This window comes from Pseudozyma hubeiensis (assembly GCF_000403515.1).
Source record: "Pseudozyma hubeiensis SY62 DNA, scaffold: PHS15, whole genome shotgun sequence".
Lineage (NCBI taxonomy): Eukaryota > Fungi > Basidiomycota > Ustilaginomycetes > Ustilaginales > Ustilaginaceae > Pseudozyma > Pseudozyma hubeiensis.
Window position 1 is genome coordinate 263,776 of NW_012133797.1, and position 12,945 is coordinate 276,720.

General features: G+C 55.8%; 7 protein-coding genes across 7 annotated transcripts; 3 read left to right on the top strand and 4 right to left on the bottom strand.

Annotated features, from left to right (window-relative positions):
* Positions 1-40: 40 nt before the first annotated feature.
* PHSY_001314 (hypothetical protein) lies at positions 41-1,199 on the top strand (the record flags this gene model as incomplete). Its single annotated transcript, XM_012331946.1, has 2 exons — positions 41-274; positions 375-1,199. The coding sequence occupies 2 exons, from the start codon at positions 41-43 to the stop codon at positions 1,197-1,199; spliced, it is 1,059 nt and encodes a 352-aa protein (XP_012187336.1).
* A 1,848-nt stretch (positions 1,200-3,047) lies between these two features.
* Positions 3,048-5,325, top strand: PHSY_001315 (hypothetical protein; the record flags this gene model as incomplete). Its single annotated transcript, XM_012331947.1, has 4 exons — positions 3,048-4,498; positions 4,593-4,736; positions 4,819-4,862; positions 4,955-5,325. The coding sequence occupies 4 exons, from the start codon at positions 3,048-3,050 to the stop codon at positions 5,323-5,325; spliced, it is 2,010 nt and encodes a 669-aa protein (XP_012187337.1).
* An 89-nt stretch (positions 5,326-5,414) lies between these two features.
* PHSY_001316 (hypothetical protein) lies at positions 5,415-7,333 on the bottom strand (the record flags this gene model as incomplete). Its single annotated transcript, XM_012331948.1, has 2 exons — positions 5,415-5,434; positions 5,623-7,333. 2 exons carry the CDS (start codon positions 7,331-7,333, stop codon positions 5,415-5,417), a joined length of 1,731 nt encoding a protein of 576 aa, XP_012187338.1.
* Positions 7,334-7,811: 478 nt separating this feature from the next.
* On the top strand, positions 7,812-8,898 carry PHSY_001317 (hypothetical protein; the record flags this gene model as incomplete). Its single annotated transcript, XM_012331949.1, has 2 exons — positions 7,812-8,063; positions 8,152-8,898. The coding sequence occupies 2 exons, from the start codon at positions 7,812-7,814 to the stop codon at positions 8,896-8,898; spliced, it is 999 nt and encodes a 332-aa protein (XP_012187339.1).
* A 140-nt stretch (positions 8,899-9,038) lies between these two features.
* PHSY_001318 (kynurenine/alpha-aminoadipate aminotransferase) lies at positions 9,039-10,472 on the bottom strand (the record flags this gene model as incomplete). Its single annotated transcript, XM_012331950.1, has 1 exon — positions 9,039-10,472. The coding sequence occupies one exon, from the start codon at positions 10,470-10,472 to the stop codon at positions 9,039-9,041; it is 1,434 nt and encodes a 477-aa protein (XP_012187340.1).
* A 127-nt stretch (positions 10,473-10,599) lies between these two features.
* PHSY_001319 (hypothetical protein) lies at positions 10,600-10,860 on the bottom strand (the record flags this gene model as incomplete). The annotated part of the gene is made up of 1 exon (XM_012331951.1): positions 10,600-10,860. One exon carries the CDS (start codon positions 10,858-10,860, stop codon positions 10,600-10,602), a length of 261 nt encoding a protein of 86 aa, XP_012187341.1.
* A 152-nt stretch (positions 10,861-11,012) lies between these two features.
* Positions 11,013-12,101, bottom strand: PHSY_001320 (hypothetical protein; the record flags this gene model as incomplete). Its single annotated transcript, XM_012331952.1, has 1 exon — positions 11,013-12,101. One exon carries the CDS (start codon positions 12,099-12,101, stop codon positions 11,013-11,015), a length of 1,089 nt encoding a protein of 362 aa, XP_012187342.1.
* Between the last annotated feature and the right edge of the window lie 844 nt (positions 12,102-12,945).

Below are 12,945 nucleotides of genomic sequence, written 5' to 3' on the forward strand. Positions count from 1 at the left end.
GTCGCAATCTTTTTCGAAAGCGATCTGGTCGAAGTCCAAGATGGCCGACACACTAGAGGAGAACTACCTCATCGACGACAACGACGCGGGTTCACTAGTCGGCTCCGATGATGGAGCCGTTAGCATCCATGCCGAACCCGAACTTTCAAATGAAGATGACGAGACACAGCCATCAAAATCTATGCAGAATGCGCAAGAGACCAGGGATGAAGCTGCGCGCAAAGAGGACAAGAAGCGCAAACGCAAGGAGAAAGACAAGGCTCGCAAGCAAAAGGTAAGTGCATCGCTCCAGATGCTTAGCTCGGATAGCACAGGCTCCAATTTTGCAACGTGATGGAGAATGTCTACTGATACTGTTCCTTCTCGCTACACAGAGAGCAGCTGTATCAGCCGAGCTTGCGCAAGGAGTGGGATCCGTAGCCACACAACCACCCGACATGCAGGCCGACTACCTTGCCACCAAACAGGGCGCCTCGTTCTCCAAACTCAGCGAGCTAGAACTCGAGGAGCTGCGTCTTGGCGAGGGAATGCTGCTCGACACGAGCGGCTTCGATCAGCCTCGTACGCTAGCATCTCTTGCCGACTTTGTGCGCTCGTGCATGCCGGCTCTCGTCAAGAGTATCAACGATGCCAAACACCCCTCGGTCAGCCAACCAGGTTGTCCTGCACTCATTATGCTGACAGGCAACGCACAGCGCGCTGCCGATCTGGCGCGTGGCCTACGGGCCCTCGGACCCAAGCTTCCCGAAACCACTGAAGGCTCCGACGGCGACGATCGATCTGCAGCACCTGCAAAGCGACAGAAGCTCGCAAAGCACGACAAGACGCAGGGAACAAAGACAGAGGGCAGATCCGTTGTCAAGGACGGCGCAACCAAGGAGCTCTTGGGTGGCTTCTCCGTTGCCAAGCTCTTCGCACGCCACTTCAAGCTGAAGGAGCATGAAGCCTGGTTGCGCCAACACACCACGCCGCTGGCCGCCGGTACACCGCAGCGAGTCGCAGCATTGATCGCGTCGGGGAGTTTGCGGCTCGACTCGCTCCAAGCGATCGTAATTGATCAGACATGGGTCGATGCCAAACAACGCAGCGTCTTTGACAGCTTCGAGACGCGGGACGAGCTCATGAAGCTGCTGGCGCTCGATGCGGTGATGGGTTCCTTCAAGAGGTCCAAAGTGCCAGCGAAATTGGTTCTCTTCTAAGCCACGGTGGAAACGGACTTGTTCATAGATTCTCTCGCATACAGCATCTCTTAGAAAACCAAGCATCTCAGCACTTCGTATCTGTCAAATTTAACTTGGCTGTCCAGGCATGCAAGCAGACCCGATCGCGACACTTATGCATGAAAGACTTGTTTTGACCCGCTGTGCGTAGGGGCGATGTCGCATGCAGTTCAGCGACTCAGTTCGGTAAAGGCTGGTAGACTTCGGCGCCTCGATCTCCGCCTCTGCATAGAGCATACAATGAAGTGGTCAATAAGGTCCAGTGCGCGTCAAGGCGACGTGAGGTGGTCGAGCAACTTCTTGGAGAGCAGCAGCTGCAGAAATGCTGCCTCTATGCTCTGTGCTTTTCCGCGTTACATTCTTCGATGTTGCAGGCTGACATGACGATACAAGACTCAGGCAAGCGCCGCCTCTCTCCAATGCCATCGCGTGTGTTGCTGTCAGAATGTTGGCTTGCTCTGCCTAGCAAGTCCTCTTCCTTTCTCTTGTCCCGGAGCTCCCTTCGCATCGTCCGAAAGCTCCTTTGCCGTGTCAGAGAGGAAAGGCCGACGGTAGAGGGCTGGCGCTGCGAGCTCTGCTGATCGACAGGATGCTTTTGCGCGCAAGTCATGATTGCGCCACGGCGTTTGTGATTACAGAGAGGCAAACTGTTTGGCTACAAAATTCCAAATTCTAACAGCACCGCTCTCTGAGAAATCAAATCTCGTCGCCGTGTTGACAGCGGCTCTAGTTCAGCTCGCTCACACGCTCCTCCTCCTCCTTCTCTGCCCATCCAGGCTCTCTGACCAGTCACTTGGCTTTCCGGCGTCACTTTCTTCAAATGCTCATATGTCCATCTTGTCCACAGACTCAGTCTCGACCATGGCTAAGCAAGCAGTCAAAGCTCGAAGTCTTCGAGCCGGCGCAAAAAGCGTGATCTGGATGTCGCTGCACAGCGCATATAGCTCCTTCCTTCCCGTTTCCAGCGGCGTCCGTCCGTCTCGCTCGCCTGTGTACTCGGTTGTCCTGCAAGATGGCTGTATGCGCAGATCCTTCACGCGCACCTGAAAGGCTTCTTGCGCCTCGCCTTCAGTCGGCTTTCACTGGCTTGAGGTTACGACAACGAGCAGCGCATCACGGCAGATCAACAGAAACTTCTGTCCAGCCTCATTCCTCCTCCTCGCCGCCTACAGAGAAGGCTTAGCAGGCGCAGCCTGTAGAAAAGCCGCCCTCGCCTAATCTCTTTTGATCTGGGGCCATGAAATCGTTTCGGCCAGCTGTGGACGGTTTTGAACTCGGGTGCTGCCGCCGAGCTCTCAAGAGCGGCTTTCCGACATCTTCAATGTTGAAACCAGCGTTAGACAGCATAGCACAAGATGCGGGGCGAATAGCTCAAACGCCCTCGCTTTCACGTCGCTTGCAGGAAGATGACAGGAGCGGTCAGGTGGGTCCGCGTAACTCCTTCGCTGTGCGCAGTCTAGCTTCGCCAATCTAGCTGCGTTGCAGTCTCTCAACCTTGTCTTCTTGTTGAACGAGCCTTCGACTCTGTGACTCAGCTAAGCGTGCTCGCTCACTTTACCTCTCTCCTCACCCACATAAATAGAGCCCCCGTCGCGCAAGGTTCCTTGTCTTCCCTCAGTAGCGATCCGCATTCTCTCAATCACCTCTGGCCCTCCATAGAACCTCGCTCAAGCAACGGCGAGATCGACGAGAGCCTCCCCAGCATCAAGGTAGCACCATTCGCGCACAACTTCATCCTATTGCTCATTGTAGAAACACTCATCTCGAAATCTGCTTCCCTTTTGGACCTTCCTCAACGACCTCTGGCGTCACTCCGCCCAGGTGAAGATGAACGAGCCCGGAACAAGATCACAAGCCCACGCCAACCATGACACTTCAGTGGGCCAGCACAACCTATGTATCAGACCCGAGAGCCCAGCAGCTGCCGTCCTACAACAAGCCGTCAGAGGAGTACAGGACTACCATAACATTTTCTACCATTCCGGACTCTCAGACGTGGACCCAAGAGAGGCAATTCATGTCCCCGGGGGCGTCCCTTTCGGCTACGGTATGCTGCATGAAGATGCCGATTATAGCCGTCAACGGTACGGCGCAGGGCGTGTCAACATTGAAATGCAGAGCACTGCGGGTCAATGTTTCCGCGGCTACGGCTTATACTCATACGAAGAAGCCGACATTGAAGGCGATCTGGACGATTCCCTAGCTTCCGCACACTCTTTCTGGGACACCTATCCCGGCGACACGACCGGCGACACTATAGACACAATAGACTTCGACGCTCCTGTACCATTGCTTGATCGAGACGGGACGTGGAGAGGTACACCGCCATCAAAGAGGACAGAGATCGAACACGAGACTCGAATGCAGCAACATGGACACAAGAGACAGGCAAGCCTGGACTGTCTCGACCATACCGTTGCGTTTCTCGATCAGCAGTCTTTGAAGAGCCGTCCTTCCCGAGGCACTCGACGCCAAAGAGCGACCAGCGAGGACGATGCTGCTGTCGTACAAGGCTCAAGCTCCCTTAAGAGGATTCGATTAAGTCGAGAGGAGAGGGAAGAGGACGAACTACGATGCATCACCAAGCCTAGGAAATCGAAGAAAGGCGGGTCAAGCGCACAACCTCGCTCGAGGCACTCTGAATCTAGCCAAAAGGCGACAACGAGAGAGGCGATCGGCTCAGAAGTCCGTCGGCATAGTGCTCATGCTAGCAGTGATCTAGGCAGCGACTCCTCTTCGAGAGTGCTGTCATCGCCTGCGTCCTCTCTGGGTAGATACAGACTCAAAAAGAAGGATAGCGTGCCTGTTCTCAGCCTTGTGGAGTTGATGACTCCACCTCCGCCGCCCAGTCGATCGACTCGACAGTCTGACGAGGCTGTTCACGGCTCCGCAGACTGGCAAGATGACGATGCTCAAGGGCAAGCCGAGCACCCTGTCAATGAACACCGTCGCCGGTCTCGTCGCTTGAGAGCATCCGACGTCAAGGGTCAGAACCAGATGCAAGAGCATGTCGAACAGCCGGACGTGAACGAGGATGTGGAAAGTGACGCGATCCGACCCGGCCGTGGAAGAAGTCAGAAAGGCTTGAAACATGCACTGAAGGAAGAGCCTGAAGATATCCTCGGGCCAACACGCGCACAAGATCGAGGAACGCGAACCTTTCCGCCTCATTGGGAGGTGCATCCGGAGTTTCCTTTGCTGTATCAGCGATATTCGGTGCCGTCGTCTGTCAGCCCCGAGGTGCTCGAGATGCTTCTTCGACATGTCGACAGCGCAAGGTGAGTTTCGGATCTTCCCTCTGCACACACTGCCTACGGTCCCAGAACTGACACATCTTTCCCCGCTTTCATCAATTGACGGACGCGTCGCCAGTGTCGACGAGAAATTCCGCGACATCGTCAATCGAGCTCATCGATGTCTCGGCACCTTCAACAAGCCTCGCTCCATATTGGATCTATACACGCCGCGTTGGGTCAAGGGCGTCAGTGCTCAAAAAGTGGGCATGTGTCCTGTGTGGTAAGTGTACTCGGGTCGGCACAGACGTGGATGATCGACAAGGATATCTGACCTCCATTTCAATTCCGTTGCTTCGACACAGCTACGAGGACGGCAAAGTCAAATTTCTCAAGACCAAGTTTTCAGGTGGGTCACTAGCAACCTTATCGTGGCAGACTCCGCGCCAGAACATTCGTCTGACCAACCCTTTGCTCGACCACACTGTTTCTGAAAATCAGCCTACAATTACCACTTGCAAAACTTCCACGGCATCTCGGCGCTTACTGGTCTCCCCTTCACCCCACCTTCGCACTTCCGTCTCAAGCCTCGACCCCACTCGAGGCCGACGGAACGCGCTGAGATCATCCAAGGCCACTGCCACAGCTGCCGCAAGTGGATTGACATGCAAGGACCCAGAGAGACCGAGGTCAAGGTTGCCGAGATCTTCTGGTGGAAACACGCGCAGGCATGTCATCGGAAATCGACGACGCCGGTGGGGGTGGATGGATTCTTTGTCCAGGATGTGTGGTTCGAGAGGGTGAGGGGCGTATTGCAGTTGATTGATGGGTATGAGGGCGAAATTGGAAAGTTGCAGGCTGGTAACAAGTAGGCTGGAGAAAGGAGGACAGATAGACGGATACTTTAGACGCGTGAGTTTTGCATTTGTCGGCAATCCTAGACTGTTGTGTAACGTTTCTCTCAAGAACCGATGTCCGCCACTGAATGGACGAGAACCTCCACCCTCACCCTCTTCTCCAAGGGGCCTCCCTCACAGCATCCAGCACCCCCCTCGCTCCACCCTCATGATACCTGCCCACCCAACCGCTCCACCTCCCCCTCACAGCGGCCCAAACGACCAACCCGCCAACCACCAAGATATACAGGCTGATAATCCCTTGATCCTTACCACTATCCCTCTCAAAACATTTCGCCCAGACGTCACCCTCTAGACCGGTTCCGACGTCGTGATCTGCGTGTTCGAGTTTTGCGCCTTTGCACATTTCCAGCCCCTGATCTAGGCAGAACTGCCGCGTGCACGTGAGGCAGGGTTTGGAAGGATCGGATGGGGAGTAGAGGGGAACGAGGGTGGAGTTTGTTTGGAAGCAGGTGCATTTGCAGAGGTGGAGGTGGCGGCTGTTCTGACGAGGTGATACGAGAGGAGATGATCGGGGCAGAAGTAGCGAGGTGGTGGCAGGTTGAGGTGAGGCGAGGGTTGGGGAGATGAAGGCGAGGATGCAGGTGATCATGGCTAGAATGAACATGGTGGTGCCCATGTATCTGCTGGCGCGGCCCCTGCGTGGTCCACGGAAGCCGGATCGAGACCGAGAGCTGAACGAGCCGCGCGACGGCGAGCCTCTATGACGCGATTCGAAAGCACCGCGAGATCGGGGACTGGAGGACGCACGCGAGGAGCCAGAAGGGGTCGATGGTGTCGAAATTATGGTGACAGGCTCGTCATCTTGCTCCCACAAATACGTTGCATCGACATAAGAATCAGCCATTGCGGCGCTCTGAGGCGATGCGGACATAGCAGCAGCAGCAGCTGGGGCAGCGGAGGCAGCGGAGGCAGCGCTTGGCTGCTGTGCGAGCATCTGTGCAAAGCCTCGGCTCAACTCGTTCTCCATTTCATCCTCACTTGGTGTTTGAGTCGCTTCCGCTTGTGAGGACTGCCGTGGTGCCGGCGGTTGTGATGGTTGCGAACGTACGCGAGCGAGCTGGTCGACCATGCCCTGGATCAGCGACTGTCGCTGTGCTATTGTCTCCAGATCCTGGACCGTAGTTGGTCTCAGCACTTGAATCTCCGGTCGTGGTGATGCAGATTCAGCGGAAGATGTGGCAGCGTTCGACGAAGGCATCACCGTTGCGTCACTGGAAGTTGAGCCCGATGCAGGCCTCCTGTGTGCCGTGAGAGTGTTGATAATTGCCTCCGGTAAACCTCGGAGAGATGGAAAGTCTTGCAGATGTGGTTGCAAAGCTCGCGCCACCGTGCCAACGGCGGTACTAGTCAGGAGCATGGCGTCTGAATACGTGATTGGCTCTGTAGTCGAAAAGTCAAGTTCTGGACCAGAACTGGTGGTTGCTTGAGCTGAAGGTGCATCTTGCGTTGACGCTGCTGCTGCTGCGGCCGAAACACTGGCGGTTTGCTGCTCGTCAGGGAGGTCTACAATGACGTCGATGTGGACTGCATCGAAAGTGAACTCCTTCTTGGCCCTCGAGTCGGAGTTCGAGGAGCTGTGATTTGAAGACGACGGTGTAGGCCTGAAGAAGAAAGCATCCGTCCAATCCTCCCAGTCCTGTTGGGTCTCGATCAAGACCTTCTGTCCGTCGAGATTGACAGACAAAGCTCTTATGCTCTCCTCCTGTATCCCCCAGCGCTTTGCAATCTGCCTCTTATACGGTGCATCTGGCTGAACAAAACGATGAATGACACCGTCAGGGACGATATGCCATGGTCCAAGATGAGCGGATAGGTTGATGCACTTGACCGATTCGACGCGGTTGTTGGTGAGCAGAAGCGTGCTTTCGGGACGGGCTGAAGCTGGAAGATGGACGAAAGCGGGGAATCTGACGATGCCGTTCTCGAGTGTTGCCCACAGCTTCTGTTGAGACTGCGACATGATGCGTCTGTGGTGATCCGCTCGGGCCCGGAGTCGGTGTCAAGGTTGAAGGCCGGAGGGGCAACTTGAGCACTGTCAAGGTGTGCGTGGTTATCTGGTGGAGCACGACAACAGAAGCTTCGCAGCGGCTAAACTCTCAAGTCTAACACTAACACTAACTGGATTTTGGCCATTGTCGCGCTGGCCTGTGCGAGTGTGCATCGATGAAAGAGAAAGTCGGCTGCACGCGTTCATTCTATAATAATTTCGACTCCAGCCAGGCAGTAGTTAGCATTGCACTGCACTACTCTTCGCTGCACAGCTTCGGAGTCGCGCAGCAGACCGCATCCACATCACCGCAGCTTGGACAAATTGAAAGCAACACGCAGTCGCTCGAGACGCAAGCGAGCTTTCTTTTGCGCAACTCCCACTCCTTCTTTCCATCACCACCATCAGTACCATCAATCACTCTCAGCCCAGTCCTACCAAATTTGCCAAGATGGATCAGTGGAAAAAGTTCACCAACAACGTCGCCAGCAATGTCGCGCCCCAGTTCCAGAACATCGGCAAGACGTTTGGCAACCTCAACCAGCAGGCGCGTGAGCGCTTCGGTGCCGTAGACCAGGAAGACATCACCGAGTTGCCCCAGGAATACAAGGATCTTGAACGTCGCGTCGATGCGCTCAAGAGCGCGCACACCGGCCTCATGAAAGTCGCCAAGGTCTACGAGACTGAGAGCTATGACTATCCCGTAAGTTGATGCTGCTCAACAATTTTGTATTGTCTGCATCGAGCACGTCGCTGACCGAATGATCTCCAATCGCATCATATCCGAACAGACTCAGCTCCAGGAGAGCATCACTCAGCTTTCTGCATCGGTCGGTCACAGCGTCACTTCGTGGGCTGCATCCGCAACTCGCGGTACCAACCTTCCCAAGGTCTCTCCCACCGCTCGTCCCGAAAAGGTCAACAAGACGCTCCACCACGCCCTCTCCCGTGCTGCCGCAAGCGGCGCTTTGCAACTTGGCGCCGATCCATCCAACCTTTCCGGCCTGCCCAAGCTCGACACCGCCACCGCTCCTGGATCCGAACCCGCCGTCAAGGACGACTCGAAGCTCGGCGAGGCGCTCCAGAAGTTTGCCATCGCAGAAGACCGTCTTGGCAACGCACGTTTGACACAGGACGACCAGATCACTCAGGGCTTCAATGTTCCCTTCAACTCGTTTGGCGCTCAGATCACCCTCGCCATGAAGGCACGCCAGAGCGTAACCGACGCCCGTCTCCACCTGGACAGCTGGAAACAGTCGCTCAAGTCGGCTGAGAACGCCGGTGCAAGCGCCAAACTCGAACAGTACAGAGGAGAGGTCGAACAAGCCGAGGACAAGCTGGTCGCCGCTACCGAGGAGGCTATCAGCTTGATGAAGCAGGTGCTCGAGAACCCGGAGCCAATCAAGAGCTTGAGCGCCTTTATCAAGGCTCAGGCCGAATACCATGCGGCGGCTGCCGAGTTGCTCGCGAGCGTTCAGCAGGAGTTGGCGCAGTTGGCCACATCGGTGGAGAGCGATTACCGCATGTCGCGTGGCTAGATGCGCGACAATAGCGATAGCAGAGCGAGATGAGGAGGTTCGAGTTGGACAGACGCTTTTGTGTGTATATATGATAACGGCAATTCCATCTATTCCCAGAGTGCAAGCCGAAACGATCACGGTACGGAGGAGCACGACCTCTAGGTGGGGATCTCCCTTCCAGCTTCACGCCAAGCTTCCTCGACTACGCCGCGCAATCTGGTGAACGCCGTGTCGACCTGATCGAGCGGAACCTGGCTGAAAGATGTGCGTACGTACGCGCTCGTCTTCCTCTCAGCAGCGCGGGAAGGAGGTTTGAAAGCTACTCCGGGGAGGGCGAGTACGCCGGCGGCTTTGGCTTTGGTGCTGATGAGGTCGAACGAGTCGCCGTCCGGGGAGTCGGTGGTGGGGGGAAGGTTGAGTTTGATCCAGAGGAACATTCCTGCTGTGGGAGTGGTCCAGGATGCGATGGAGGGGGAGGCGGTGAGGATGCGCGTGGCGGAGGATTCGAAGTGTTGCAGACGATCCTGGTAGAAGCGAGCGACGTTGTCCGCGTGCTTGAGGAACCCTTCCACGCCCCACTTGTTCAACAGTGCGTAGGCGATCGCCTGACTCGTTCCGCTGGTCTGCAGATTCCTACTGCTCGTATCCAAGTCGATGGCATCCAAGATCTCCTTCGGACCGGTCACGAATCCCAACCTCAATCCTGCACTGAGGATCTTACTGAAGCTATCGAAACGAATCACCCTCCCCACTCCGCCGCCATCCTGCGCTTCCAGCTGGAAGTAGCTCTTACCTCTAGTCCTCGTCACCGCATCTGCACCCGGTTCGAGACCTTGAAAACTGAGAAAGTAGTACGGATCGTCTTCGAGCAGCAACAGATTGTGTTTGCGGACAATCTGGAGGATGGAGCATTTCCGGTCGTCCGAGGCGGATGTTCCGGAAGGATTGGCACCGGTAGGAGTCGTGTAGAGGAATTTCGGGAAAGGTGAATCCCGCGTAGCCGGATCACTCTTCCAATTGGAGAGCAAGGCATCTAGCGCTTTTGGTTCGACACCTTCAGCATCAGTCTCGGCTTCGAACATCTTCGCCTTGTGGGCCACCAGGCTCGGCAGGATCCCCGAGTATGCCGGCGATTCGAGAACGACCGAGTCGCCAGCATCGATCAAGGCTTCGAACGTCTTTGTCAGCAGATCCTGCGAACCATTTCCGAACGAACACCTCCACACCTGGCCCGGTTGCGAGGCCTCCTGGACGCGCGCTCGCGAGTGAACCTTGGACTGGAAATCGATGATCCACTCGACGAGCTTGGGAAGACCGCTAGTGGCCGAGTACTGAAGTGCGATGTCGAGGTCGGGTCCTTCGATGGAAACGGTCTCCGTTTCGCCAGCGGGGTGGTTGGACGGTTTTAGTTCGAGTGTGATGCGTTGGAAGGGGAAAGTTTCGGAATTGGGTTTGCCGGAGAGAAGCGAGACCATGCCCGGGATGAGCTCGGCGGGGAAGAGGGAGCGGATCGCGGACGGCATACGGTTGCGAGCCGAGGACGAAAGGAAGGCCGCATAGTCGAGCGGCGTGGACGATGTCGAGGATGCCATGGCGAGCTGTCTATGGGGTGGAATTTGGCAGGGGGGAAGGATGGTGGAGTGAGGGGATGGGAAGTGTGGGGTCGTCAAATAGGAGTTGCCGGACTGGAAGATGGATTGCCGCATTGACCAATTCACGTTAACAGCGTTGCCGGACTAGATACCGAACGCTCTCCACATTCTTTCTTTCTACACCGCTGCCGGCAACCCTGAACTGAAAGGTGCTCCCGAACTCTCTGCGACTGATTGTGCCGGCAAATGTTGGACTGAGCCGAGTGCTGGCTGGACGCTGCCAGAGGTAAGTGGCAACACCGAAAGGCTTCCGATGCATTTTCGGCGAATTGCCGAACACTGCTTTTGGCTTCACGGCAATGCCGACGCGACTTATAGACTGCGTCATCTCAGCATACTCGAGTTCCTCGGTGCAGGAACAAGGTCCTGTATCCGGGTCTGGCACTAGCACTCAACTTCTGACCCCAGGCCAGCTTGAATGAAGAGGCAAAAGGAACATTTGCAATTGCTCTTGGTACGGTCGCAACCGCTTTGACTCCGCTACAACTCCCATCGACCAAACATGCGGTCGAACAGGCTCATGATCGTCCACTTCCTATTCTCGGCCTCCGGGAACACCACCGAGCGATCCGAGTAGAACACCTCGTCATCCACCTCGTCGCCCTTTCGAGGCAAGCAGTGCATAAACTTCCAGTCGGGCTTGGCACCTCCTTGCTTTGCCATCTGTTCGGTCACCTGGAACCCGGCGAAATCGCGCAGACGCTGTTCCTTTTGCGCCTCGTCTCCCATGCTGATCCATGTATCAGTGACGATGATGTCGGCATCCTTGACGGCTTCTGCGGGGTCGTTTGACCACGACACTTGACCGAGAGCTACAGGTGAAGAGCCGGATTTCGAAAGTGCCGACAGTCCGTCTTGCATTGTACCCCAGACGAGATCGTCGCGTTGGTACGCAGGACCCTTGGGTGTAGCGACGGAAAGATGGATGCCGAGTCGAGGATATGCGACGAGCATATCGTTGAGGATGTTATTGCTGTCTCCCACCCAAGCGACTTTGAGACCCGCCAACGAAGAGAGATCAGTAGGCAACGACGCGGGTGCGTAGATCTCCAGCATGGTCTGCAAATCGGCCAGAATCTGGGTTGGGTGGTATCGGGCCGAAAGAGCGTTGATCACGGGTACGGTCGAGTGCTTGGAGAGCAACTCGACTTCATCGTGTCCGCCAACGCGAGCCATCATACCGTCCACCATCGAGCTGACCACCTTGGCCGTATCGTACAGGCTCTCGTTTACTCCCAATTGGATATCGGATGGAGCCAGGAACAGACCTGTGCCGCCGAGGGACGCGACGCTGGTTTCAGAGGCGACGCGGGTTCGGGTGCTGCGCTTGCTGAACATGATGGCGATGGATTTGTTCTTGAGGCTCTGCACGATGGGCGAGTCCCCGGAAGCGAGCTGCTTGCGCGATGATTCGGGCAGCGCTTGCGAGACAGCTCGGAAGGCAGACTTGAATTCGATGGCCGACTCGAGAACCGATGCGATTTGAGCCGGAGACAGGTCGGCAAGCGTCAGGAGATGGGGTGGGGTGCGGGTTGCGGAATTAGCAGAGGTCGAGGCGCAACGACGCATAGCTGGAGTAGCCGCGTTGCGCAGCAACGTAGCCGCTACGTGTCGTCCTGTCATGCTTGGTGTGATTCTTTGTCAATGTAGGACGATCGAGAATGTGATGGTCTGTAGTTGATGAGGTCGATGAAAGAAGAAAGGAGGTTTTGTTCTAAAAAGTGGCCCCGCCGTCCTATCGAGAGTGACAATATTCGTGACTCTTTTTCCCTCGAGTCACGTCGCAGCACGTCTGTCTCCAATCCCGAAGATCAAAAGTTTAAGATGAAATTTCAACCGAGGCGTTGGTCAGGACAAGGCTCATCTCGAACGTCAACCGGCTTGGCCCTCCATCGACATGGGTGGCTGGCTATCCAGCCAGCTCGTATCGAATCTCGGTCCTTTCTCTACCGGATGGCAATCCCGGTACACTTCTGGCTTGCTTTTTTTAACAATATCACTGATCGCTCGCATCACATACGGGATGATAAGAGAGGAGAGTTGTATTGAACAATCAGAGACCTGTTTCTGTACATGCCGAACAAAGTCTTGGAAAAGGCGCCTTGATTGCTTCGTGCCCAAACGGACGAAGCGCGCGCGTTGATCCAGGTATGGGAAAGAGATGCGTATTATCGGCGAAGTGGCGGAACTGCAAATGCGAACAACGGTGCAAAAACGACTAGAACCATGGATGAGTCACGAGCGATGAATGAGGCAACCGACCCTTGAGCGGGTCGATCATCCTCGAGGCGTGTAGGGTAGCATTCGATGGTGAGAGGCTTTTGAACCAAGACGGGAAAACGAAACTATGGAGCCGGTCCGACGTGGGTCGGACATACTAGTATGAACACAGTGCAATCGAGGCAGGGGGGGG